This window comes from Xiphias gladius, chromosome 20 (genome assembly GCF_016859285.1).
Source record: "Xiphias gladius isolate SHS-SW01 ecotype Sanya breed wild chromosome 20, ASM1685928v1, whole genome shotgun sequence".
In the NCBI taxonomy this organism is placed as follows: Eukaryota; Metazoa; Chordata; class Actinopteri; order Istiophoriformes; family Xiphiidae; genus Xiphias; species Xiphias gladius.
In genome coordinates this window covers 24071170-24098344 of record NC_053419.1, presented here as the reverse complement: position 1 = coordinate 24098344, position 27175 = coordinate 24071170, and the positions used below count along the sequence as shown (strand labels likewise).

The 27175-nt window shown below is 44.7% G+C and overlaps 2 protein-coding genes across 4 annotated transcripts in view; both read left to right on the top strand.

The window, feature by feature from the left end:
- xrcc4 (X-ray repair complementing defective repair in Chinese hamster cells 4) overlaps positions 1 to 6770 on the top strand; it is a 31958-nt gene extending 25188 nt beyond the window's left edge. For all 3 annotated transcript variants that reach the window (XM_040158142.1, XM_040158144.1, XM_040158143.1), the window contains one exon: positions 5764 to 6770. In XM_040158142.1, the coding sequence (XP_040014076.1) occupies positions 5764 to 5866 (103 nt within the window). In that variant the 3' untranslated portion in view covers positions 5867 to 6770. The remainder of the gene's footprint in view (positions 1 to 5763) is intronic.
- Positions 6771 to 7981: 1211 nt separating this feature from the next.
- Positions 7982 to 27175, top strand: part of vcanb (versican b) — a 36911-nt gene continuing 17717 nt past the window's right edge. Inside the window, exons 1-7 of the mRNA XM_040157822.1 lie at positions 7982 to 8134; positions 9284 to 9361; positions 12113 to 12535; positions 15061 to 15235; positions 15602 to 15729; positions 16529 to 16825; positions 23252 to 24391. Of these exons, the coding sequence (XP_040013756.1) occupies positions 9295 to 9361; positions 12113 to 12535; positions 15061 to 15235; positions 15602 to 15729; positions 16529 to 16825; positions 23252 to 24391 (2230 nt within the window). The 5' untranslated portion in view covers positions 7982 to 8134; positions 9284 to 9294. The remainder of the gene's footprint in view (positions 8135 to 9283; positions 9362 to 12112; positions 12536 to 15060; positions 15236 to 15601; positions 15730 to 16528; positions 16826 to 23251; positions 24392 to 27175) is intronic.

Here is a 27175-nt window from a genome sequence, read left to right as displayed (position 1 = left end):
GTTTCTTTTTGGATGCTGCCATTTAGAAATTATTCCAAAGTCATGTCTCAATCTGACATTGTTTCTGTAGCCGTCCAACAAAAAGTGAATATACTGTGTCCAAGCTCCTCTGAGTGCAACGACTGTGCCACATGCAGATGGCTGTAAGTGGTGCCATCCATCCCCAGCTGCTGTCAGTAGTTGGTAGTGGTGCCCATTACTGGCTTATTACCAGCTGTGACTGTTACAACAAGAAGCAGCAGTGAGCCGATAAGCAGCTGTGGTTGGGCGTTTGATCACTGCAGAAGTTGCCCCCCCCCCCTTCAACTGGCAAGCAGTGGCTGCAAAAGAGAGGCCTTTGTCCAAGGTGACTAACGTGGGGGGTTAGAGCTGTTGGCAGTCCTACACCCAGCTATTGTTTTTGCCTTTTCCATCACTACTCAACCCATTCACCTTCCCCTGTTACCTCCATGTTTTTCTGCATGTAGGTCGCCCACAGAGAGGACAGAGAGGAGAAGGAAAAGAGAGTAGAAAATCAGAAATTGTGGGATTGAGAGAGCCTGCAGAGAATTAAATGAAGGTGGCATTAACAGACGACGAGGATGACTAATTAGAGAGATTGCTAAGCATTTTGGGAAATACGCTTGCTAAATATAGGGGGAAACAGCTAGCCTGAATCTGTCCAAAGTTCGAAAATACACCTACCTACATCTCTACAGCTAATTTGCACGATGGATCTTGTTTGTTTAATCTGTACACAAACAGAAATGTAAAATCAACAATTTGTGGTTTCAGGGGGAGTTTTGTGCTGGAACTATTTCTTAGGTCCGTGTAGTGATTGTGTGCAGCTTTCTGAAGTCTTGTTGTCACAGTGAGGTTTGGTACTATTGTGCTTGTACAGAGACCAAAACCAAGGCCATTGCTCATAGTCCGGATTTGACAACCTTCACTATAGAGTTACAGAAGTGGAGAACTGCTTTTCACCATTCTGTTTTCCGATCTTCATTTTTAAAAGATCTCCTCAGTGTTACTCAGCATAGAAACACAGGACCCTGGATAATGTAACAATCATAGATGTTTATCTGTAAAAAAATTTAAAATGTTTCGTTGTTGAACTTGCGGTGGAGGTTGTGTTTTCAGGTTTCTCAACAGTGTAATCTTAATCTTCCACCATCGTTAGCGATGCACGCAACATCATTTTAACGTGTTCTCCGAAATGCACCTTGGGAGGCGCTTTTAATTTCTCGGGGCTGTTTCAGGCGCCGCTCCCACTTCACAGCTCTATAGACACTCGGCTGAGGTACTAGGCAGATCGATATGCTGTTGTTCACCGAGGAATAGTTTCAGTGCTTCAACTGGATTTGTAGTCAACACATGGTGTCAATGAGGGTGATGCTGTTTTAGGTACCTACGAAAGAGGTTTTGAGTTATAGTGGAGCATTGGATGTAACCCCTTGGTATCACCATGGCAACGCTAGATGCACGTTTTGATGTATGGGGCTTTGCATTCCTACAGTAACTGTGTTTACATCTTTCATGTACTCTGTGATACAGAGAGGCAGCGAGCTACACGCACAGATTTATGGAGCTGGAGTTACATCCAGGCAACTTCTCTGGGTCTCATTACTGAATTAGAGACTACCATCATGCGGTCGCCAGGGGATCGCTAGCCAGCGTCTTTCTTTAACTTCCCTCATGTTGTCTTCGCGCTCAGCAGACTCGACCGCCATCAGAAACACGTCGGGGAAAACGCAGTCACTGCTCTCACAGTCCCCCTGTGGCTTGTCTGTCGAAGCCGTAGCCCCGTAATTAGGTTGTTCAGGTGGTGCACGTCAGTTGGCTGCCGTAGCTACGGCGTAGCCCCTCAACAAAGACGCATAAATCAAGCTTTAAATCCCCCCAAAACCACAAACTATCGTTAATACGTTTCTGTTTCTGTGCGGATTAAATAAATGCGATACAACGTGTTAATCATTGAGCTCTAGAGATGTTAACAGGTGTATTTTTGTTAAACTAGACAGAGCAGGACTGGCTGTTTTCCCCCTGCCTCCTGTTTTTTAGGTTGAGCTAAACTTACCATCTCCCGACTCCGGCTCCGTACTGAATGCACAGACACGAGACTGATATCTGTCTTTTCATCTCGCTCATTGACAGAAAGCTAAAAAGTGTATTTCTCAAAATGTTGAACCACTCATTTGGCTAAACAAATGTCTTAATGACTTTCTGGGATTAAGACTTGGCAATAAAGTGGGATAAGTTTGGAGTTTATTATCAAACGGCTGGTTTCTCTGATCTTCAAATTCTTCTTTTTGACTAATTGTAGTTCCTGTTACCGTGTCATTCAGATGGAAGTGTTTGTGTACTGAAAGGACTGTTTTCCCATGACAAAAAAATCTGAAAGAAACATGCAGTGAAACGCACTCTCCTTCTCACAGGGACTGTTTCTGTAAACTATCAAACATTGCTCCTAGCCATCACCCATAATCACTACAAGACATGGGACTGGTAGAGTTTTAACTCTGTGTTTGCATTTTGCTTCACACTGGGATCAGCACAGTTTTCACAGCTTGTTGTGTGAGCTGAGGCTCTCTGACATGATCCGGCCGAGCTGTGAGATCTATAACCTCTGTATAACACGGGAATAGAGTTTATGAACACTTCTGCTCGTTCACCTCCGAAAAGGTCACCAGATGAATGATCAGCAAGATGCGATTATGTTTATTTTTTGTGATGTTTGTCAGTAAAATCTCCCTTCAGGCCTCTAAAAATGAGTCAAATGAAACAATCTGAGAAAGGAATGTCGCTCTTTGGTTGAACTGCTCACGGCTCACATGCAGCCTGCGACAAGCGGCCGTAAGTAGACATCGCTTCGCTTTGAAGGGTCACAAGGCGAAAAGGCGCCATTGCATTAAAGGGTGAGTTCGCACAAATTACAAAAATCTAATGCATCCAGTGCAACAGCCGCGTCTCAGCTTCTACATTAACAGAGCTCAGAAAGCTCAGCTTTTGTTAAAACGTTCAGACAAGTGCTTATTCAACTGTGTGTTTGCTACTGAGGTCGTAGTTAGTGGCTGGATTATACTGAAATGTGTTTCTAATATTCTGACCAAAAACATTGGAAACACCTCTCAGTACAATCCAGTCCAGTTCAACACCAATGCAAACTATAACCTCAATAATAAACATATAGTTAAATGACCTCAGTGGTATCTATCCATGTAAATACTGTTTTTGTGCGTTGTGTGAGTTTTTTGTACATGTTTCAAAATACCTGTGTCTGAGATTTCCCCATTAACACCCTTGACTAGTTTATGGTACTCAAAAATAAATGAATTAGATTAAATAGAAATTTTTGTAAGAAGTGCACTGAAAAAATTCAAAAAGCAAGTCGTCCGTCCAGAGCCATTGTCGTGGTTCCTCTGGATGAGCCACAGACCTCACTGGGAACAGCATTTTTGGATGTTCTCTGGATTAACTTTGTTAGGACCATGGTTCAGTGAAGTTCATCTGCATGTCCTCGCAAAATAAGTGGTGCCGGAAACCTGGTGATGTAGTGTCCGTCCGTCCGATCAAAACCGGGACCTGATACTCATTGTCTTCAGTCTGAACACACCTCGACAGGGACACTGTATCTGGACAGAGATGTTGCCGTTGATTTATTTATTTATTTATTTATGTTTTAATGTCATTTCCAATGCGGTGAAAACCACAAATGAAATTCTATTCAACCCTGTTGCGCTATGGTGGAGGAGAAATGTCTATAAAAGCCTGAGCAGCTGAAGCCCACGCTGTCTATCCCTAGAGTTAATTGAGAACATGCATTTTTTGCTCTCATTTGGTTGCACTGAACCTTTAGGTGATAGAAATCTGGGTTTTTTTCATTTATACAAAACTTATCCTTCTGCCCAGCTTGGTCCAAACTGAACGTCTGTATAGTGTCGTAAGCCACAAACCAGAACACAAGGACCAACCTCGGTTGGGGGGGGGGGGGGGGCTCCATGTGCCCGATCCCTGAGCTTAACCTCACCTCTCAGGGTGGAAACCGCTCTTGTCATGTCTCCCTCTGCCATGTGTTGAAGTCTCCGGTGGTCCTCCGTGGAAGTGTGGAACAACTTCCCCTCTGCAGTGAACACATCTTTTGTTTTCCTGTTAACTGGTTCCAGCATGCGGTGCTGTTTGTCATACAGTTGGTAATGATTTAAACAAGCTCAGGGCCTCTCTTCTCTTTCGCACACTGATCTTTTCTCGCTCCCATTCAGGTCATCATCATCATTACAGCCAGGCTGGATTGGAGGGAGAAAATCTGCCATCTTGTGTTCCCCTCTCAGAATCAGAATCAGCTTTATTGGCCAAGTGTGTTTGTAAATATTAGGAATATGACTCCATAATGTCCTGTAGATCTTCAAAATGCAGAATATTGACTTAAAGCCCACAGTGCTTCTCGGGATTTGTGGGTGAAAAGTGAGAGGAGCTATATGTCAGAAGGTTTACAGCAGGAGAACGGCTTCGGAGAGGTTGGATTTTGTTGACCCTATGCAGTCAGCCCATTTTTCCATTCCTTCCATTTCTGCTTTTCTGTCTCAACTTCAGGTTATTGTCCCCCGCCATAGTAAAGCAAAAAAAACAAGTCTCGGCCCTGATTGCTTCCTATAGCTTACTATTAACTTTAAAAATTGAGAACACACATTCACATTCATAAGGAGAATCATGTGACATATCCACCGCTGATATCGGATTAAAAAGACTTTTTTTTTTTTTTCTTGTGAATTACCTACGCCATTGTCTTCTGCAAACTTACTTCTGTGTTGTAGCGTGTACTGTGTTTCTACCATGAGGCAATTTCAAGAGCACTGACGCTTCAACCTGCAAAAAACGTATTTTTTGGCTGCTTGGGTGCAGCGGAAAAAAGTAGTTTGTATCTACCTGATGAATCCAGCGCTCCCTCTCTCTTAGCTCTGGCTTTGGTCTCCACCAGCTCCCGAGGGAAACATCTGGCTCCTCAGCTGCTAAATGCTCCGCTGTGTTCACCAGTTGGTCCCTGACCGTGTCTGTCTGCAGGTAGTGGACAGCGGCTTTTTACAGCTTTTTCTCTGGAAAACATCTGCCTGCTGCTGCTGAAAAACGAGGCTAAATCAGCGCGGTGAGCGTGAACCACCAGAACCAAATTTCAAAGCGAATTTCCCAATATGTCAGACTATTCCTTTAAGACTGAAAACTGGATCCCCTGAGGATAAAGTGCTGTTGACCAGTTGGACTGTATTTGTGTTTTCCCTCTCCGTTTCTCTCCCCCGATCCCCTCTTGCCTCCTCTTCTCCGCCACCCACTGTGCTTCCTTTCGTCCTCCGTATTCTGAAATTCTGTTTTCTCGCTCTGAAACATCACATGTTGCTGCATTCAGGCGAAGGCAGAATATACGAGCCTCTGTAGAGCAGAGTCTGGAGAACGACACGGGCCCCTACGTGGTAACACACACACACGGGTAGTCACTTACAGGATTTGATGTAGACCACTGAAGGTGGGTGGGGGGGCTGGGCCACGAACACACACACACACACACACACACACACACACACACGTACATCTACCTATCTACACACAGGTATAAAAGTCGCCCATGTGTTTCTAGTCTTGCTCCTCATGGGCCACATGATACACTTCCCGTCTCAACAGGAAAACTCTCCTGTAAACCAGCCTCATTAGCCCACTGACCTGTGTGTGTGTGTGTGTGTGTGTGTGTGTGTGTGTGTGTGTGTGTGTGTGTGTGTGTGTGTCTGTGTTGCACAGGAGCGACTCCCCTGCAGGATCCAGTAAGCAGCAGACTCCCCAGCGCTCCGCAGATGCTGCGGCAGCAAGTTCAGCAGCAGAGGACCTGTTTGAGGACTTTTGACCCTTCGCTTCCAGACCGCCCCGTACAGATTAACGTGTTCACACCGCTGATGTATATTGGTTATATTTTTATACTGAATTTACGGATTAAGCGTCGCGGATTGCGGTAAACTTACTTTTAAGCAACTGCCTCTGCAAACAACAAACAGACCGGTGGCCCCGTTAATGGAAAACTCAACCTAAGCTGTTTTTCCCACCATGAGCCTCCAGAACAGCTTCGGCCCTTGTTACAGATTCTGCGAGTGCGTTGAACTCTACTGGGGGGGGGGTGAACATCATTCTCCCAAAAGATGTTTTTAGACGGTGGTGGAGGAGGAGAGTAGTGGTTTCATTACAGAAGATTTTTAATTGTCACAAAGTTAGGCAGAAATAAAGAAACCTCCCCTCCCGGGAAGAAGGAGCCCGAGCCCCCCGACAGCCTGTTCACAGTCAAGTGCCAGCGCCCTCTAGCAGCTGTAGTAATGATGTCGGGAGCAAAGAAGGACGTCGGGAGACGGCATCATAGTGGGACGAAGTCCGTGTACGGAGGAGGTCGGGCTTGATGGATGGGTCTACAAAACATCTAACTTAATCACCGGAGACTGATGTTCATTCCTCATTTCAGAACCTTAACCACCTGTTTATCAACGTTACCTGCTCTTACATCGCGACCTTTCCCCGAACCTTAATCAAACGGTTCTTGCGTTAAAACCTAACCGAACCTCAACCACAGGGCTCGTGGAGAACACATCACTCCACCCGTCGGGATTCAGTCGGGTTGAGCCCTGGCATCTGTGAAGGCCACAGCATATGATTCACATCATTTTCATCGAACCGGCCGGCATTGTTGTGCTTCATGAACTATTTACGCATTTGTCATTGTGAAATTTGTACCAATAAACCAGGTAAAATGTTGTACTTTTAAATTACCATTTTTCTTTTTTTCTTTTTTTTAATTTTGCCTACCAGATTTGGGCATGTGTACCTTTCCTGGTAGATGAATTTGTACGTCCACACAGGCTTTCATCATCCTACCAGTACTTGAAGCAACGGAGCGGGGTCTAATAGAGGTGAAGTGTGGGAGGAACTGTCCAGGGCATTGACCCATTAATTTTCACCAATTACAGTCTTGGGTGACTCACAGTTGAAGCACTTCCACAATTTGGATCAGCCTGAAACTCAACAAATGTTTTAGAAAATATCGGGGTTTTTTTGTCGATTACAAGTCAACGGTACAAGACTATGGACATAAATACTTCAGGGAAAGGTTAACTACGACTCTCAAGGTGCATTTCAGTGTCCACATCTAATCACCAAGCCAGAGGTCCTGTTATCTCCACTGCTAATGGGGGGGGGCTTTTTTTTTTTTTAAGCGGCAGCCTTTAATCATTTTACTTTAAGATTCTGGGGTAATATGGGATCAATTCAGCAACTATTACGCCACGTTCTCTTCCCGAATCCAACAACAAGCACTTTCACTTCGCTTCAGCTCTAATTCTCGCCACTGAGCGGCCGGGGGTCATGGCTATTCCGGGTATTTAGAGCCCTCCGTCAAACTGACGGACAAAACCGGATTTCTCAGAAGCCGAGCTGAGGCACTTCGGGAACCCGCGCCTCCTTCGCGCTCGGCCGCTCCATTGAAGTATTCTGTCGATCTGCATTGTGGGAAGTGCGGGTGCCAGTGTTTTTGGAGCTTGACCGTTACCGGGGGGTGAAGAGTCAGGGTAGCTCGGCCCCTGCTCTACCGAATTTGATCATTTTTGTTTCAAATCTCGTCTCTTTCAAGTCCTCCCCGCCTGATCCAAGAGCAATATTAGGTCAGTGGAGGGACCCTTTAACGCCTTGTAGGTGCAAGTCCCCCGCTCCCACTCGGGCTCTCCCCGGTCCCGCTTCCCCCCACTCCCTTTCTCCCATTCACTCCGTCCCTCACCCTGTCACGCTCACAGCCCCCACCCCCCGATGGGCGGTGTGCGGACATGTGCGCCCCTCCTCTCCCATAATGTCTGGATAATAGCCGGTGTCAAGTGGATTTGAACTTGTGGCCAGCGCCGAGAGGTGGAAGAGGGGTCCGCACCGGCCGACAGACGTCTGTTTGAGAGGAGCCGCCGCCGCCGCCGCCGCTCCCGCTGCTCCCGCCGCTCCCGCAGCTGCACCGCACAACCAAGCGCTTTCAGACGCTCCTGTTCAGTTGGGACCTCCGGGGTTTTTTTTTTTTTGTTTTGGAACAGTTTGAGGTGACAAACCGGGCACAGGCCACCTGGATTCTCGGACGTTTTGTCGGATTTCCAAGGTAGGATGCTGACTTCTCTGTATCAGTAATTTATTTGGTTATTTATCTGACCGAGAACTGAGGATCCTTTTCAGAGATGTTCACCGTGTATGTGACCACTCGAGAGCATTACTGCACATCCGCAGCCGATGCTGTCATCCGCACGTTTCTCAGCCAGACCGCCGCCAGAGGAGCAGACCCTTTGGGTGGGCAGGAATGTTCCCACGCTGATCAAACTGACTGATAGGAGACTCATTGATAAAACGTGACACTTAGGGGGACCAATTAGGTCCGTTTACATCCACTGGCAGATTAACCACCCGATCACCTGATAAGCCTTATCACCACAGCTGTGCCCTAATCTGGTTCGGAGACAGCTGTGATCACACATCTGTTCTCGTTTTTAACTTTCTGGCTTTATTGTCCTTGATATCAGATGAAGGGGGAAAAAAAAAAAAAGCAAGAAAAAAGTCTGAATTCACACTGAATTCACGCCCTGTCACTGCTGGATCATCCCGTGTCAAGAAATCAAGAATAAGATCAACTTCATTGGCAGCCGGTGTCCACATGCAGCATGTATTTGCACTGTTAACTGCCCACAGGGTTACGGGTAGTGAAACAGTGTGACAGTGCAACGAAAGCTTGAATGAATATTGATTTGATAGTTGTAATAAATGAATTTATGAACGATAAATAGGTGTGTGCACAGTTAGAAGTGGTGCTCTGGTCCTCTGCTCAATACCAGACCTGTAAAGCAGTAGATACATATCATGGTCAAAACGTACTTTAGGTATCCAAAGTCAAAGGGCTCATTCTGCTGAATGAGGAATTTCAGAGTGTTGTACCCTCATATATATTTTACTGGATCGATATTATTGATTCATTTACATCCAAACAGAATTTTATGGTGTCGCTGATACAAACTGGGACTAATTTGAACCACTTTTGTGTTGTTGGGCTGTTGAGTCAAACTATTTGTTAAACGTAAGAAGGACAATATTTTCCTGTGAAATATAAAATGAGAACACTCAAGTGAAGTACAAGTCCCTCCAAACTGTACTTAAGCACAGTACTAGAGTACTACTACTGCTTGCACGACACTAAACAGCAGGTCGTTTTTCCATCATTTTCTGAGCTACATCCCTGACTCCTCGATCCTGTTTTCCACAGATAGCGTTGAGATGGTTCCTCACATCCTCACACACCTGCTCTGCCTGGTGTGTCTGTGTTCTGGTCGTCCTCAACCGGGTGAGTTAAGTCCTGCAGAAAACGACACGACCGAAGCCTGAAACCGAACTCCGTCTCCGCTCACCAGTTGTTGTTTGTTTTTTCTTCTTACGTAGGCGTAATAACACGTTTGCCAGGTCGCAGGTCCAAGACTGACAAAGTGGAAAGTGATTATTGCTCAGCACAAGTTCTGAACACCAGTTTCCAGTAATCGCACTCTTACGCATGTAGTTTCTTGCATCTCCTGCAGCAGCAATCAGACTGTGGATGCCAGAGCCTGATTGCTGCTGCCTTTCGCTGCCAGTGCAGAGAATTTCCCAGCCAGTCTCCCACGGCCTGAAAGACCATCCATCAGTCCTTTGGATGGTCACGGGGGAGCCGGAGCCGTTCCCAACCGACGGTGGGCGAGAGGCGCGGTACGCCCCCGGACAGGTTTGCCGGTCTGTCACGGGGCAGAGATAGGGAGACAAACACCCAGTCACGCTCAAGGGGCCCTGCCAGTTACCCTAACCAGCATGTCTTTGGACTGGGGGGAGGAGGCCGGAGCAGGAAGCCCTCGCAGGCGGGGGGGGGGACGTGCAAACTCCACACAGAACCGGGGGTTCGAACCCTGAGCCTTCCTGCTGCGAGGCGACAGGGCCAACCACTGCACCGCCGTGCCAGAAAATCATTTTTATCTTCTTTCTTTTTTTTGATTAAAGCTGCTTCCTCTGGGGATGGGAACACGTATGAATATACTATTCAAATACAAGCATCATCCAAATTCTTGCATCGAGTTTTGCTTTTCCCCGCCGACATGTTGCCCGGTTGACACAATTCGCCACAGACCTCACAGCGCTCGTTTAGAGAGCCGCCACTGAGGCGAACGGACACACACGCAGACATCATGCGAAGCCAGCCGTGGCCTGCAGATCAGCCCCCTTCACGGTGGTGAGCAGGATCTACCACGTCCAACGTGATGAACGCCCGTGAGTCCGCGTAGAGCTCCTACACAGAAGACGCAGCTTAGGACTTCGAACGTCTCATAATCATCAGCCTCACCTTTACCCTGAGTAGCAAAGTCACCAGGATGATTGTTGGCTGTACAGTGCGGACAGGACCTGCTAGTAGCCAAAGCAGGTCAAGAACATGGAGGTGTTTCACAGGTTAACCGATACTTAGGAGGAAGTTTATGACGACCACTTCAGTGTTCCCTAATGTCAACCGTTGGTTACCACACAATGCATTGATTCATTTTTAGTGTAATACAGTTTCGTTCAGCTAGCAGGTTAATTTCCAGTTGCATCCTGTGTTCTTTATGTCCGGGCAATATTTCAGATTCAGATACACCGGCGTGATTTGCTTTTCTAGGCTGCGGTGTGGATGTTTGTGAGCGTGCGGCACGGCTCCCGCCACCGGGTGGTACCTTTCGAGTAAGTCGGGGGGGGTTTTGAAGCAGATAGCGGAGGAAGAAGATTTCCCCTGGCTGTTGTTGTTTATCGCAGTCGCGAACCAAGAGCCAGTTGTTTTCAGCAGCGGAGAAGACGGAGCGAACATGTGCTGCTTCGTTTTTGTTGTAAAGGGCAGAGACCAAGTCACTGCAGGTCAAACCAACGTCCGCCTGAGTCTCTGGCTGCAGCGTCATTATAATTATAATAATTATTATCATTATTCGTTTTCTTTTCTGAAAATGTTACAGAAAGCTAAAGAGCTGACGTTAGGGACCATCTAAAAAGCGCGAGCAAAATGGCCGAGGGAGCTTTTCAGAATTTTATTTTGTTAGATTATTTTCCATAGCTTTCTGTTTTTTTTTTTCATACAAATTTAAAACTTCCTTTTCCTCTGGATTTCCTCCCGTTGCCCACATGTACTCCTTTTGAAATAAAAATGCAAAATGACAAAATTAGCTCTTGTGGCCTGATTTTAGCCAAGCTAGAAGGTGGCTCTACTGTCGGGGAGTCGGTCCGAACGCTCCGGTCCAGACCAAGTTGTCTCAACAACTGTGGGATGGATTGTGATGAAATTTGATTCAGATATTTATGTTCCCCTCAGGATAAATTGTAGTAACTTTCGGACTTTTCCTCTAGCGCCATCATCTGGTCAATATATGAATTTGTCCAATACTTTGGTTTATGACCAAACACCTGCAGAACGACATCCAATCAGCCTCAGCTGTACGTCGTGTTTAGTGCTAATTAGCAAATGTTAGCACGCTAACACGCTAAACTAAGACGGTGGACACGATAAACATTACACCTGCTAAACATCAGCATGTTAGCATTGTCGCAATGAGCATGTTAGCACGCTGATTATTAGCATTCGAATCAACTAAGTACAGCCTCACAGAGCTGCTAGCATGTCTGCAGACTTGTAGTCCTGTTTTATCAGTAGCTTTCTCATTCTTCATAATGACCAACTTTATTTTCACCTGGGCCTCCTCCTGTAGTTTTCAAAGAAAAAACACGCAATAAAAAATGAAATCTTTCTTGTACTTTCATCCTGTTAAAATGTCCTGTTTTACTCGCACAGTTTTTTTCCTCTTGGACCGTCTGATTAATTTAGGTAAAATAAAATATTATGTTTTCGTTTTTTTGTTGTTGTTGGCAGCTAAACTTAAACATACGTATACGACGAGTATAAATGGCAGATGAAAACAACTTAACATGAAGTGGTCGATATGTTTTTGTAACAACTGTGATTCTGATTACAGACATTTTTGTGACGTAAACAGATATAGACAGATACATACCTTTTGAGTTATACCCTTGTGACACACACACTCATGTTTTCCAGCACCGTCACACTCGGTGAGGATGGAGAATAACTCGCCTGCAGCTGGCTCTCTGGCAGGCCGAGTGGTGCTGCCGTGCCACTTCTCCATAATCCCAGTCTCTCCCAGCAGCACACACATTCCTACACCTGGACCTCTCCCGCTCGCCGACGCTCACCACAACCCGAGTCCCGAGGAGCCGCTGAGGATCAAGTGGACGAAACTGGAGGGAGAGGTGGAGAAGGTGGTGCTGGTGGCCCAGGGGGGGGTGGTGAAGGTGGGGCAGGAGTACAGGAGCAGGGTGTCGGTGCCCAGCCATCCGCTGTCGATCGGGGACGCCTCCCTGATGATAGTGAGACTCAGGGCCAGTGACGCAGGGCTTTACCGCTGTGAGGTGATGCATGGGATGGAGGATACTCAGGACACCGTCAGCCTCAACGTCACCGGTGAGTTAAACGCGCACACGTGCACACACACGCTGCCAATTCTTCACTCTTACGGGTCAAATTAAAAGTCTATATCAAAGGTCTACAAACTTGTTCAGTGACCGAACCCAGATGTGTGAAGCCGGCAGAGACTTCACTGGTGTCTACAGAGGAGAAGGCGCCATCCTAAATATTAATACAAGCTTTTGCACGTCCATTTTTTTTTTTTTTGAGGTGCAATGGACAGGTGCATGCAGGTGAAACACACTCCTTACTACTGCAGAACTTGCCTGAGAATCAGCACGTTTTCAAGTTTCCTTCAGTATCACGGTGACCCAGTGACAGTGTTCTTTACATCCACGGCCACTCTGCAGACGGGAGCTGATAATAGTAAATTCAGCAACTTTTAACGGTGTCAGTTTGACATAATATAAAGAAATCTAGGCAGAAAAAAAAAACAGAACTCAGGTTGTAATCCACAGTGTAACTCTCTGCCCCCATTGCACCAGTATACTTCCTATTTACATCCCCCAAAAGAACTGTAGTTACTAAACTTAGAGCATGATTATCCTCAAATTGAGGTAAATGTAAGAATAATTATAGATCAAGTTTTTCCGTGTTGAACTATCAATAGTTCCCAGAGTTTGAAACCCTTGGATTACACCAAAGATTCATCCCTGACAGAAACTGGATAACTGCAGTGACAGAAAATCCAGATCATTACATGACAGAATAGAGAAATAGAAACCAGTAGCTGATTCAGCTGTCATCCTCAGACTATATGTAACCGTTGTCTTCTGTCATTAGCTCCTTTATTTTCAGCTGGACGGGGGGAATTCTTTCTCATCCGCGAGGAGATCCTGGCAGCGCTGCGGGAGGATGTGAATAGATGGCTGAGCTGTTAAATGGAGAGTTGTGTGACTCTCATAGGGAGTGTCTTTGTCGGGGGCTGCTGAACAAAGCTCTCTGTTGAGTATTAATGTGGAATCTGTGTAAATGTCTGAGAGCAAAGGAGGGTTCCGTTGACAGATAATGTTCCGCAAAACACTGTGGGGTTTCCACTGGATGAACGCCGATGGCGGGACCCCGGGAATCTTTGACATTCACCACAGTGCAATGTCGAAGTAACTGTGACCTTCAGATACAGAATCCTATTGTATGCGGGGGGTGAAAACCCTTGCTGCCCTTCAGGGATCCCCTCTTTTAGAAAGTGCGTCTTCCGTGCACCCGTTCTCATTCGGCGGCACTGACGTAAACAAGCGGTCGGTCAGTTATTGACTAGCCGATCAGCTGATCGAGAGAACGAATCAGCAGCAATTAGATGATGAATTCATTGTTTTTGTTGTCGTTTTCCTTTTCTCTCTCCTATTCTTTTGTTTTCTTCATTTTGGACAGTATCAGAATGAAACAGAGATGTCTTAGTAACACAAAGGCAGTTCCCTCGTGAGAGAGCAGCCTAGAAAGGCAAATAAATTGGTAATCGCATTTATAATGTCATAAATAAATACAGAGACCCTCGGTACAATTATGCAGTCTGGCAGTGTCCTCCAACAAGCTAGGGAGGGACTGCATAGTCCTGGCCTGGCTTCAGACCCACCTCCAGCATAACCATTCCAGCCCCCTCCACCAAAATGTAAATGTATAAATGTATATCACACATATTATTTAGAAGAAGCAGCAGCAACCGTTGGGAGATGATATAAATTCTTCTACTGGACCCAATGTTTCAGTGATGTCTTGTCATTTATCTTGCAAAATAAAATACATTTAACTGACAGTTCATTTTTTAAGTCACTCGTTTAGGAAAAAATGTCAAAACTTCTCTGGTTCCAGTTTCCCACCTGCTTGTTTTTTATCTTGAGGCTTTTGTGCAGTTTCCATATGCAAATTCAGGCTCTTTTTACAGACCAAACGAGAAAATAAACGTCCGATTAATTACTTGGTGATGAAAGTAGCGTTAGTTGCTCTGCACTCTACACACTTACCAACTTGACGGAGCAGGTAACTGGGTCAGGTTTCCAGGGGCCCTGACCGCTCCAGGGTTACAGTGTTTCGACTGCGGATCCAATGACAATGTGTATGAAAGGAGTCGCTTGTAGTGATGAACCCAGAGAGAATTATCACCTGCTCTGCAGGTCCTCTCAGCTATGTGGAGCTTTTTAGCTTCTTTCAGCTCATTGTTCATCTGTCCGGACCACAGCTTTACTGCTCTGGTTCACTCTCACCGCTCTGATGCAGCAGGCAGATGTTTTCAGAGAAACAGCTGTGCACTACCTGCTGAGCAGCAAACAGCAGACAGACACAGTCAGGGACCAGCTGGTGAACATAGCAGAGCATTTAGCGGCTAAAGAGCCAGATGTTTCCCTCAGGAGCCGGTGGAGACCAAAACCAGAGCTAAAAGAGAGGGAGTACTGGACTTAGGTTCATCAGGTGGACTAAGACACCAGATCCAGATGAACGATCATGTTGCTCTGTAACTGCAGCCCTTGTTCCTCCACAGCTCTATATTTAATGTACTTTCCTGATTGTTTATCATCTTTTTCCAGGTGTTGTGTTCCACTACAGAGCTAACAGCAGCCGCTACAATATGGCTTTTCCGGAGGCTGTGGAGGCGTGTCACGACGCAGGTGCCTCCATCGCTTCACCTGAACAGCTGACGGCTGCTTTTGAGGACGGATTCGATCAGTGTGATGCAGGCTGGCTCGCCGACCAGTCGGTCAGGTGTGTGTTAATATGTACATTCACGCGACGTGTTTGCTATTTTTCTCCCTCTTAGAGTGTCATTTTTATCTGTATGTTTAGTTTTCTTCTTTCAAGTAAAAAAAAAAATCTACAAATAATAGAAAAGGAATAACTCAACCTTTACTTAATTCTTGTGCAAAAGCTTGCTTGATTCTTTCTTGTTTGATGTCATTTCTAGAAAATACTTAAAGGAAGTAAATGTTTGTTGTAAGCAGGTTGAAGTATTCTCATTGCACGGGCAGATTTTTTCACGTTTTTAGGACCCAGATATTGACAGAAATAACTTGACTAGCTGGAGATTTTTTTGCAGTTAAATACTGTGTGCTGCCCTCATTGCTTTTTCAGATATCCAATCACCATGCCCCGTCCCAGCTGTGCAGGTGATCTGATCAGCAGGCCAGGAGTGAGAACATACGGCCTCCGCGACCCCACAGAGAAATACGACGTTTACTGCTTTGTAGACAAACTATACGGTAAATACACATACAAATTGCAGATACATTTAGCATAAGATTGGGAGCAGGGGGAAAACAGCCAGCCTGACTATGTCCAAAGTTCAAAAATACACCCACTTTCTTCGGGATTTAATTTCCTAGTGACACAAAAGCTTAGAAATTTTACTCTACATAAAATCAATCAATGCAATCCGTATTTAATATGCGCTCTCAGCTGCAGTAGGACGTGAAGGTGTCAGGTGAAATTTCAGCCAGGCATTAGTGAAGGTTGTGGTAGAATATTGAAAATCCTACATGCGTTGGAGTTTTCCTTCTTGTTTGCATTTGCTTGCAGCCCTTGACTCCAACGAGCGCCTTTGTTCGTTGAGTGTGACTTTTTTAAAATATGCGTTTGTACCTTTTTTTTTATAAAGCAAAGAAGCACTTCATTTTTTTCTCCTTAGAGACAAAACAATCTCCACTCAAGGTCCACTGATTTCATGGTTGTCATGGAGCTTTTTACCATATCACACTATCGTCAGCAGCAGCAGCAGGATCTGTCAAAGTCAGCTTTTGAGCCAACATGGACAAGAAGTCGTAAAGGTGCTCAGAATAATGAGAAGTTTGATATGTGCCGTTGCATGACAACTGACCAAACTCCTTCTGCTGATGAATATGGTCTGATTATAGTCAAAAGCTCCAGAACAAGCGGGGACCATGAGTGGCGATTGCTTTGTGAACTGCTCTTTGTGAGGTCAAGGACGAACTGTTATACTCCAAAACTATTGTAAGGTACTCACTTTACTTTCCTGTTTACGTCTGTCTGCTCTGCCTGAAGGCGAGGTCTTCTTCCTTACATCCACCAGCGATAAGCTCACCTTGCAGCAGGCGAGAGAGGAGTGTGAGAAGCACGATGCCGTGTTGGCGTCGCCCGGTCAGCTGTACGCAGCCTGGAGGGCGGGCCTGAACCGATGCGACTACGGCTGGCTGTCCGACGGCAGCGCCCGCTACCCCGTCACCGTCCCCAGGCCTCAGTGTGGAGGAGGCCTGCTGGGGGTTCGCACGCTTTACAAGTACAGAAACCAAACTGGCTTCCCAGACCCCACGGACAAGCACGGAGCTTTCTGCTTCAAGGGTAAGACTGAAGCACACACCGATACAACTCTGCTTTTTCCCCTACTGCCTGAAACCTACCTTCCATCGTTACTCTGATTTAACTTTGGAAAGGGAGACATGGCTGGAAGAGTTGGTGCTTTCTGCTGCAGATACTTTGTGTTATGGCCCAAGCTCATTGGCCCAAACATTGTAGTTTAGGGCCTTGCAAGAAACATCAAAGGTTTAAAAAAAAAAAAGGCCATGGCAAGTCCTGTTGGCATTTTTCTAATTTGGCGCCTCCGTCAGAAAAACTGTTAGACTGTTCACTGGTGCAAAAAGAAAACTGATTTCTGATTTGACTGCCAGCAAACCAAAACGACCTGGTTAAGGTCAGGGATCCCGGTGCGTGGTCATGGTTGAGAGAAACCAACGCGGACTGTCGGGACCCGACAGGAAAAGAGCAGCGGTTTCCCGTGTTAAAGTCAGACATTTTGTTGACAAAGTTTAACAAAGTCACGGTCCTTCCTCCTTTGCACCCAGAGGACAAGGGTCATATTTCTTACATCCATTAGAGGTCTGTCACTTGAACTTGGCTTCTGCGTGTCTTTGTAGTCAACAGTATCTGGAAGGTAATATTTGACTAATGATTCTCTTTGGCGCATTTTGATTGTGTTTAATGAAAAAAAGCACTGAAAAGATGGAAACTTTTAAGGGAATTATCCACTGAAAGCTGTTTGTTATTTTTGTAGTTAAAGATAAATGTGCAACAGTGATTTGGGGAAAACCCTTAGAGCCTTGATATGCACTTAAGGATACAACTTCATCATTATTTGAGGATATTAGCTACATGGATGATTTATAGCACTGGTTTTCAGTCCTTTTGGCTTGTGTCCCCTTAAAATGAGACAATGGCTATTTGCCAACCCTCTCCATTGGTTAATGCATAGACTCTGAATTAACCAGTGGGATTCCTTGGGCCTCAGATTGAATTTGAATAATTTTAGGAGGCCTGAGGGGGTAAAGCTATCCAGTATCTCACAAAATAAAATCTAGAGGACAATATATTCTGTCTGTTCCCATCCTGCGAATCATCTAGAGACCCCTCAGCTAATATTTTTTATCAGGAAAGCTATCAAGGACAATAGTTTCTTACAATGTTTTACACAGCTGGGGATCTACAGATTTGGTGATTTCCTCCCTTCCTCTCTTAGCATTGGCACAAAGTCGAGGCAAGTCAAGTCAGTTTATTTATTGGGCACATTTAAAAACATAAAATTTTGGCCAAAATGCTTTACAAAGAGATGAAATTATGACATTGTTGGATTACAATCAACTAAAAACACACTAATGATTAAAAAAAGATGACAATATAAGTAAATTAATAAAAGCAAAAAAAAAATCTGGATAAAGTCATAAAAACCAACAAGGATGCACAGAGAATTAATAAAAACAAACAAGTGAAAACAGAATGAGATCAGTTCAGGCTAAAGAACAATGTATTCAGAACTAAATATTAACAGAAAGAATAAATTGAGGTCAATGCTGCACCTTCATGCAAGCTCCAGGAATCACTGACACATATGAGTCATGAAGTCACAAAAAAAATTGTAGCCGACTACATAAATGCTGAGGTGTGTTGCAACACAAACAAGCCACAATCTGCAGCCGTTTAAAAGCAGCTGAGTGTAAAAGAAGTGGTAACAGAGAGGGATGGTAGAGAACAAACACCATTCAAACCCAAACAAGACAGAATAAACTCCCACCGTCCTGTTTATGGTGGGGCACGTTTTTTAGGAGGGGAAAACCCAACTCACTGCGCTCTAACACAGATACTGCAGAAACGGGACAGGTCCCTAATGCTTCACAGCTGGACCCTGCCCAAACACAGACAAACAGATGGACGGACAGACAGGGAGGAGAGGGTGGAGAGGAGGGGGAGAGCTAGTTCTCCCATAAGTAACATTATCATTAAAAAATACAAACTTCTAAAATCACAAACCTTCTAAAAGATAAATCAGCTCAGTCTACACAATGTGAAGTAGGTCCGCAGCCAAGAAACGGATTACACATTTTTAGTAGGATGCTTTACCGATGATATCGCTGTAAACAGTCACATGTCTGGCAGTGTAAAGGTACTTTCTGGACCTGAAGGCTGAGTAATGGGTTCTGCCGAGCATAAAGCGAGGTGGCAGAGCTGCAGGAGTTAACAAACAGTAAAGTGACAGTATGAGGACAGACCCCAGCCCGGCCAGATGAGTGCAGCTCGCCAGACACATGACATCATATCTGGGCAGGGCTGAACACGCGGCCAGGGTCTCCTCGGCGGTGCGAAAGACCAGACCAGAACACAGCTAATCCCCAGAGTCGGCAGGCCGGTCCCCCGTAAACACCATTAGTATGCTCGGTGGTAGAAGAAGTACTCAGATCCTTTACTGAAGCAGCAATACAACAATGTAAAAATAGTCCATCAGAAGCAAAAGTTCCGCTTAAGGTAATTTACAGAAGTCTCGATATTAATACCCAGCTTGTTAGGAAAAAGGCAAGCGACATAAATCCAGGTTTGTCAAATAAAGTGAAGATATTTTTGGAGCTTAGAGCTTAGATAATTGACAGCAACAAGCCGCCATGAGGCAAACTAAAAGGAAAACAGGGCTTGTTCAAGTCAAAGGAATAAATCTAACCCAAAGAGGAGTCTTAAGACAAGAGCTACAAATAATTTTTCCTAAAAGAAACCAAGAAGTGAAATAAAACGGTCAAAACAGGGACCCCTGCCACCAGTTTCAAAGGAAAATCCCAGCCGCACCCACTGTCAAGCTGGCCAAGACTTTGAAACTTCGGTCCTCGATTGCATCCTATTTTTCTTGGAGAGTAGGACCGGGTGCTGCCCTAATCAGGATCCTCAGCTCGTCAGACTGGAAGCGGGAAATGAGGATGGGCAACACCTCAGCAGCTGGAACCAATGTCGTACAGGGGACTGCACATCCTACTCAGCGTAGACGTCAAAATACCGCGAGGAGGGTTAGACACAAGGGGTGGGCGTCTGCAGTCACTTTGGGCCCTGGGGAACCGTCACGGCTATTTATGACAACTTTACACACAAAACAATGAATGGATCAATCAAGAAAAGAATCTGCAGATTCATTCATAATGAAAAAATCATTAGCCCTACTTTTAACTTTATACGCTTGGGTAGTTTAGTCCAGTGGTTCCCAACCTGGGGGTCGGGCCCCTCCAGAGACTCACCAGATATATCTGTGGGGTCGTGAGATGATTAATGGTAGAACAAAGCAGAAAAAGCAAAGTCCTGATCCACAGATCTGTTTTCAGTTTTTGGATTTTTTGTGAAATAGTTTTAGGCCTCTTTAGGCCTGGGACCGTTATTTAAATGAAACATCTGAGAAGTTTGAAGGGGAAATGTCTCCTTGTTGGAACTGCCAAGAACTCATAGACGCCTGAAACATGACAAAGAGACACAAGTAGACACTAAAAACCAAAGGTGACACTGCTCAATGCGAATAAACAAGGACATAGAGTACACGAAGCATGTGAGTTAAATGTCGCTGACTGCGCTGCATTTGGATGCAAACTTGGCTGGTGCTTTTTTTTGTAAGGGATCACAAGCCAAACACGTTGGGAAACAGGTTCGGTTTTTCTAACAATACGTTGTATTTGAGTAGCTTAACAGATGGGTTCAAAGTAAAATCCAAATCTGAAAATTAGCTACAACTGTCAAACAAATTTAGAGGAGTAAAAGGTGCAATTTTTGAAATGTGGTGGAGTAGAAGCATAAAGTAGCACGAAATGGAAATACTCAAGTAAAGTCCCTCTAAATTGACCTTAATACTTGAGTAAATGTACTTAGTTACTTTCCACCTCTGGGTAGAAAGCATGGGAGGCAGAGTGGAAAAAAGGGAACCCCACTCATCCCACCCGCCCCCTCCCATCCGTCCGTGTGTAGGGGAGTCAATTACGTCCCGTTTATTAAAGCATCATGTCAGTGACGTTCAAAGCCCGCTGCTTACTCCCAGGACGCTAACTGTATGAACTCAGCACTTCGACCTACACAAAGGAGAGCACTGTATGCGTGTTTGGGAGTCTTACTTCCTGTCTTTCCTCATATGGTATGTATTCCATCATAATGAGATATAAATCTTTGCTAGCATCACAGACTGTTTTGAAGAGGTCCATACAACGAAAGCCTCATGGTCTGTTCGGAGATGTAAATAGTGTGTGTTTAGAGTAGTAAGAAGAAGATGGATTCAGGCTCTAGCAAGAGAGATTAGTTTCTCTCTAAGCATCATTTCCCCAAGAAATCAGGCTTCTCTGGTCACATTCGGGCCCTCGGCAGTTACTGTTGTTTTTCTGACACCACTGGCTCAGCAGTCTCCAGGCCTGACACTGTTTTATTCTTGACAGGTGACTTCATCTTTCAAAAATCAAAGCCGCTACATTTCCTTTTATAGCCGGCTGTAAGGGAATGGCTGTGTGACAGCTGTGTGATTAGCATTTTCCAGATAGTGCTCTTTTCTTTTTTTAATGAGTCATAATAATACTGATTCGTTCTGTAAACATATTTTCTTGGATATAGCTGATGTGGGCTTGACTGGACTGTTTCCTGAGGACCAGACTCATAGTTTTGCATATTTTAGCCCACTTTTGACCAGTTAGAGACCAATTCACATCACTTTTACATTGATTTTCTACCCCTTTGGGCAGTGGTTGTGATTTACATGATATGTCAATTTTACATAATGTAGTTTTTGGCAGAAACCACTTAAAAACTCCTTGGTGCTACATTCATACCCATTCAGACTTTTGAAATGTGATATTCAGCCTTTTAGTAGTGTGATGGTCACGGATAGAGAACTTTAACATTTCGTTTGTGACTTTGATACATGGAGGAAAAAAAAAAAACTATGTCAGATGGATGTAAAAGTATAAATAATCAAACCAAGGGGATGATCCCAGTTTGTTATCATTTGGGTCTCGTTTTTGCAGTTTTGATAATGATTTCCAACAAGTGAGAACCAAACCAAGAGTAAAACGGATGATCTAAACCATTCTATTAGACAATAAAGTGAGCACACCCAAAATATTGGTAATAATCCACCACCGAACAGCACAACTGTGGTAAATTGGGCAAAGCAAAGTTGAACCAGAAAGTTGGTCTGAGACTGTGATGGATGTGGGGGTAGTAAAAATGTTACTGATCACATTTCTTTTTTCATACGGACAAGTCTGTCTAAACTTTCTTTTTACTCATCACATCACAGCGTTCACAGATCTCATTTAATTAAATTACAAACTATGAGAACTAGGAAAAAAATTACTAAAAGTGGCCAGTTTTAATGAACCTAATATTATACCTTAAAGTGAAAACAAACGATGTAAAATTACTGTCGCACTGTTGGCTAAGGGGCTAGCTAAAGACAAGCCGTGCATTCGTGAGCAGCTTGTCAGTAGCTCAAACCCAGGTGACAACAATGACTGAGCATGTACATCACGAAAAGGTTCATATAAATTTGGTCATTTCTTGCATAGAGTTACATCTGTGAGGAGTTATTTCGGGCGCCCCTGGCCACACCCGCAAAGCTCGGTATTGGAACCCACTCGTCACCCGCAAGTATCTCTAAATCAAATCCAGATCCAACCGCGACCTGACCTGTGCCCGTATCGTTAACCAAACACATGGGCTACGCACAGTCATTCACTTTAACACTCATTCAGATTGTTTTTCAGCAGGGCTTGTACGACGGCTGGTCTGAGGTTATCCGCTGCTTTGTGGGATTTACTGTCTCATACAGATGTTCAAAACATTCACTCAGTCGGCTCCCACTTGATGTAACGCAAAGTGACACTTAATTTTATGTCTATTGCACACAGCCCACTGCAGACGATGTTCCATGACTCATAATGATGGACCAGGGACATGAAACTCTCCTGGTTGAATCATCAGTACAAAAGATGAACAACTGTGTTTGAAAACAAAAACTGTGTGTTTTTTTTTTTTTTTTTTTTCTATTACATACGCCGCTAAGAGCCAGCTGAAGCTAAAGATGACGGTGTTTAGAAAACGGATGATAAAATCTGCAGCTTAAGTCAACTCACTTTTGGATTCTGGGTCTATTTTTGATGGATATAGTAACAATGGCACCGTATTTTGTTCACGAGTGCAACAACAAAGCATTTTTAATTTGCTGCTGTTCTGATTCGCACCTGTGATTGGCTTTTTCTCCACAGTGATTGCAGCCGAGGCTCAAGGATATTGTGTTGTAGTTTTGAGAGCAATCCGCCAAACAATTTCTCAGAAAGCTGAAACAATTGAAAGCTGGTGGCCATAACATTAACCAATATGACTGTTAAAATATCCAGGAGAGTCTTGTGTTTCTATGTTAAGCATCATTAAGGATTTCATTAAAAGAGAAAATGAAATGGGAATACTCTTCTCTGTTCCCCTCTTTTACAGCCAAACTACCAGAGCCAACTACCGTGAGTCCAGCCATGACTCCAGCTATGTACAAACCCAACGACCCCACGTACGATCCCCACACTCCAACGCTGTGGCCACTCTTAGACCCTGAAACAGCTGAAATTCAAACAAGAACAGCAGAGCCTTTCGCGTACTCACCAACAGATAGACCACACACAGCCTCACCAGATCAGCATGGGGCCCCCCACACTTCCCTTCACACCACAGCTTCTGTGACCCCTACTCCCTTCTTAGACGACAATTTTCATCATTTTGACATAAAAAAGGTGGAGTCGGTACCAGTTAGAGGAGACGTTTTGGTCAACGTGCAGCCCCCTCCCTTACCCACCACCCACTCACAGACCGCACACCTTGACATCACCCATGGGAGAGAGGAGGGAGGCCATGCGGGGTTAGGCCAAGGTGAGGGCATCGGCAGCGGGGAGGAAGGCAGCAGCGATGACGGCTCTAGAGGGACTGAGATGGAAGCGGTGGTGTTGTTGGAAACCAAACCAGGACCAGGTTGGCTTCTAGACACCATCGCAGGGCCGGAGCTGGGCGTGGAAACCACATCAAAACCATCACAGCTTCTAGACACCATCGCTGAGCTGGAGCTGGACATGGAAACCACATCGAAAGCATCACGGCCTCTACAGACCACCGCAGGGCCGGAGCTGGACGTGGAAACCAAATCAAATCCATCACAGCTTCTAGACACCATCGCAGGGCTTGAGCTGGACGTGGAAACCACATCAAAACCATCACAGCTTCTAGACACCATTGCTGAGCTGGAGCTGGACATGGAAACCACATCGAAACCATCACGGCCTCTACAGACCACCGCAGGGCCGGAGCTGGACGTGGAAACCACATCAAAACCATCACAGCTTCCAGAGACCACTCCACAGCATGTTGTCCCAGAGATCCTCACCCCAGAGCAAGGCCTCCCAGATGGTAGTGGGGATGACGGGCAACAACAACCTGCAGTTGTTTTTAAAGAGGATGTCGCCCCTGAAGCTACATCGACGCTTGACCTCAACCAATCACTCGCCATTCCTGTAGGGGAAAAGTCATCGGCCAAACCACCTTTCCATCTCATCATCGTCAATGTGCACAACCAAAATCAGTCTCACTCAGGTGAGTGAGACCTTTGTCTTTTTTCTAGTTTCCTATATGTTGACTGGTCAGTCAAATCTGATCACCCACAGTCTCGATGAAGCAGATTTTTGAGTATTTGACTATGTTTTACTTATAATATCTTTTTTTCATTTTAATAAAGTGTTGCCTATTTAGTACAAAATATTTGATGTCATAGAGAATACAGATTGCAGGTACTTTAAATATTCATAGAACAGGATAAAAACGTTATTGTTGTATGAAAACTCTGCACTGTACTGATGTGTCATATTGTGTTCAGAACAGACTGATCTTATGTGTAATGTTACCGGTATGGCCCAGCACCCCTCCAGCACTCCAAAATGATTTCTGTACATAAGAGCTGAACGTGTACTCCGTAAGGATTTTTAAGATTTTGAAGACAGATTTTAAAGGAGTATTTTGGTATTGAGAAAAAACTTAAGCGCACTAAAGTGCTCATGAAACTACTCCACTATTAATTACAGAAGTAGTAGTTACTACTGATTAAAATAAATAAATAAGCAAAACACCAAAACATACTAATCACTTTCCCCAGTGCAACTTATTATTTGGTTTTTAGAGACTAATAAGCCTCTAAATTTTTTTTTTTCATTTCATATTAGTAATTGTTACAATTGCATTTTTAAAGGAATAGTCCAAAATTTTGGATCCTTGCACTGTTTATGCTAAGCTAGGCTAACCTCGTCCAGACTCCAGCTCTGTACTTAACACACAGGCATGAGACTGATGACCAGGTTCCATCTCACTCTCAGCGAGAAAGTGAATGTGCTTAGTTCAAAATGTTGACTTACTCCTTTAAATGGAAAGTCTTCTCTCAGGGGCTTTTCCACGTGGGAGACATGAAAACTCATAGATCGCAAAATTTTGACCTCACCAGAACAGAAAAGTCTTGTTTTCATTGCGTGATTTAAAAGTGGTGCTCGGTCAAACCCCAGTATGGATGCTGTTGGACGTGAGGACAGACCTTCGTGGTGTGATTAATGTGGAGTGATAGCAGACGGTGACCGGTATTTCATACCAGTCTTCTGTCCAACATCTCCTACCCCTGAACAAACTACAACTTATATTCATGTTTCCACCTATGTGTGCTGTAAAGCGTTTCCTCGTGCAGCTTTTCAAGCCGTCTGTGCTTTGGGACCCGACGGTCTCGTGTGAAATGTGAAACTGTTGGGTCTTTCGGTGAGAACGCCGATCTTTCAGAATGACCTCATGTTTGTTACGTCGTGCTGTCGGGGACTTACCGTGTTTGTCGTCTTCACAGGAAACAGCTAATGGTTTGTTACCTCTGCGTTTGTGCGCTTAAAAATTCTCACACACAGACACACACTTTGTTTGCCGAGCCAGATGTGGAAAGTTATGAAGTCAGTCATCTCCATTCGGCCAATTTTTGTAGCTAGACATGTTGTAAACACATCACAGTGTCTCCAGTGTGAAAGCGGCAGAGCCTCATGAATAGGCAAATATATCAGAGCAAATCACTCTTTCACTTTACCTACATATCTTTTTCTCACACACACAAAGAGACTCTGGTGGTCCGATGGAGTGATTAGCCTCTGTTCTCTTTGGCAGGCACGTCCGCAGAGCTTTCAGGTTTAACTAACTGTAGAAAGAGCCGGGAACAAACCACAAATTGTTGACCTTAATTGTCTTTTCTCTAGGGAGCTGCCTGACTTTCTGTAACTAGCAACTTATCCAGCAATCTCGACCCTCTCCTTCTTTCCCCACATGTATTTCTTGTATCTCCACCACGGGTGGATTACTGAACAGGCCTACCAGGCACATACCCAGGGGCCCAAGGGCTCAGGGGGCCACAAAGCCGGAACCTCTGGTTAAAGTGACTGTTATTAACATTTCTGCCTGAAAAGTCCAAGGGCTCAGTCAAAAACAGCGATGTCCCGATGATGTTTCTTATTTTGCTTCTGATCCTTTAACATTGAGTATCTTCTCATGCAAAGTCTGCACTAATATTAAAACCACTAAATCCACCCCTCCCTCCACTCACTCAAATTACAGCGCACATGTGTTTGTTACCCCAAGCCAAGCGGTGCCATCTTCCAGGGGTTGTGTTTATTATTGAAATGTTGAAGGCGTATTTTGTTGCAGAGGTAATATATCATCACATAAGTCATGCCCTGGTTCATGTGAGGCCCACCAGCTCACCGTTTCCATGACTTGAGGAAATTAGGAAAATTGAAGCATTGAGTGTTTTGATGAAAAGTCTTCCTGTTTCATGTGGTATCAAGTTCTGAGTCACACAGAAGTTTTTTAGACTTTGGGCGACATGTTGCAGCCAGCGCAGATTAACCAGTTAGACTGGTTCAGTTCAAAGAGAAGCTCCCAGTCTGGTCGCAGCTTGTGTCTCTGTTCGCCCTCGCTCAAGATAACTACGCTCTCGTCTGTGTTCGTGTCACATTTTGTGCATTTTTACTGCAGTTCCCACAGTATAGCTTCCACGTGTACCATAAAGTTTTACTGAAGAGGCGCGAGCATTCACTGTTTGAGAGCAGTCCCTGGCACCGTCTGACCTTCATCATAAGCAACGCAGACCTGACTGTCAACCACCCAGATGTGCTCGCCTTGGCTCATTTTAATCAACACCAGAATTACTTATTTTCATTATCAATCAGTGTGCAAAGGATCTTTCCAAGTAATCGTTTTGTCGATAAAATGTCCATTATAATTTCCTATGGAGATATTTTCAAATTGTCTGTTTTATCCAAATACCAGATAAAAAAAAGAATATGAATTTACAGTTAAACAAAA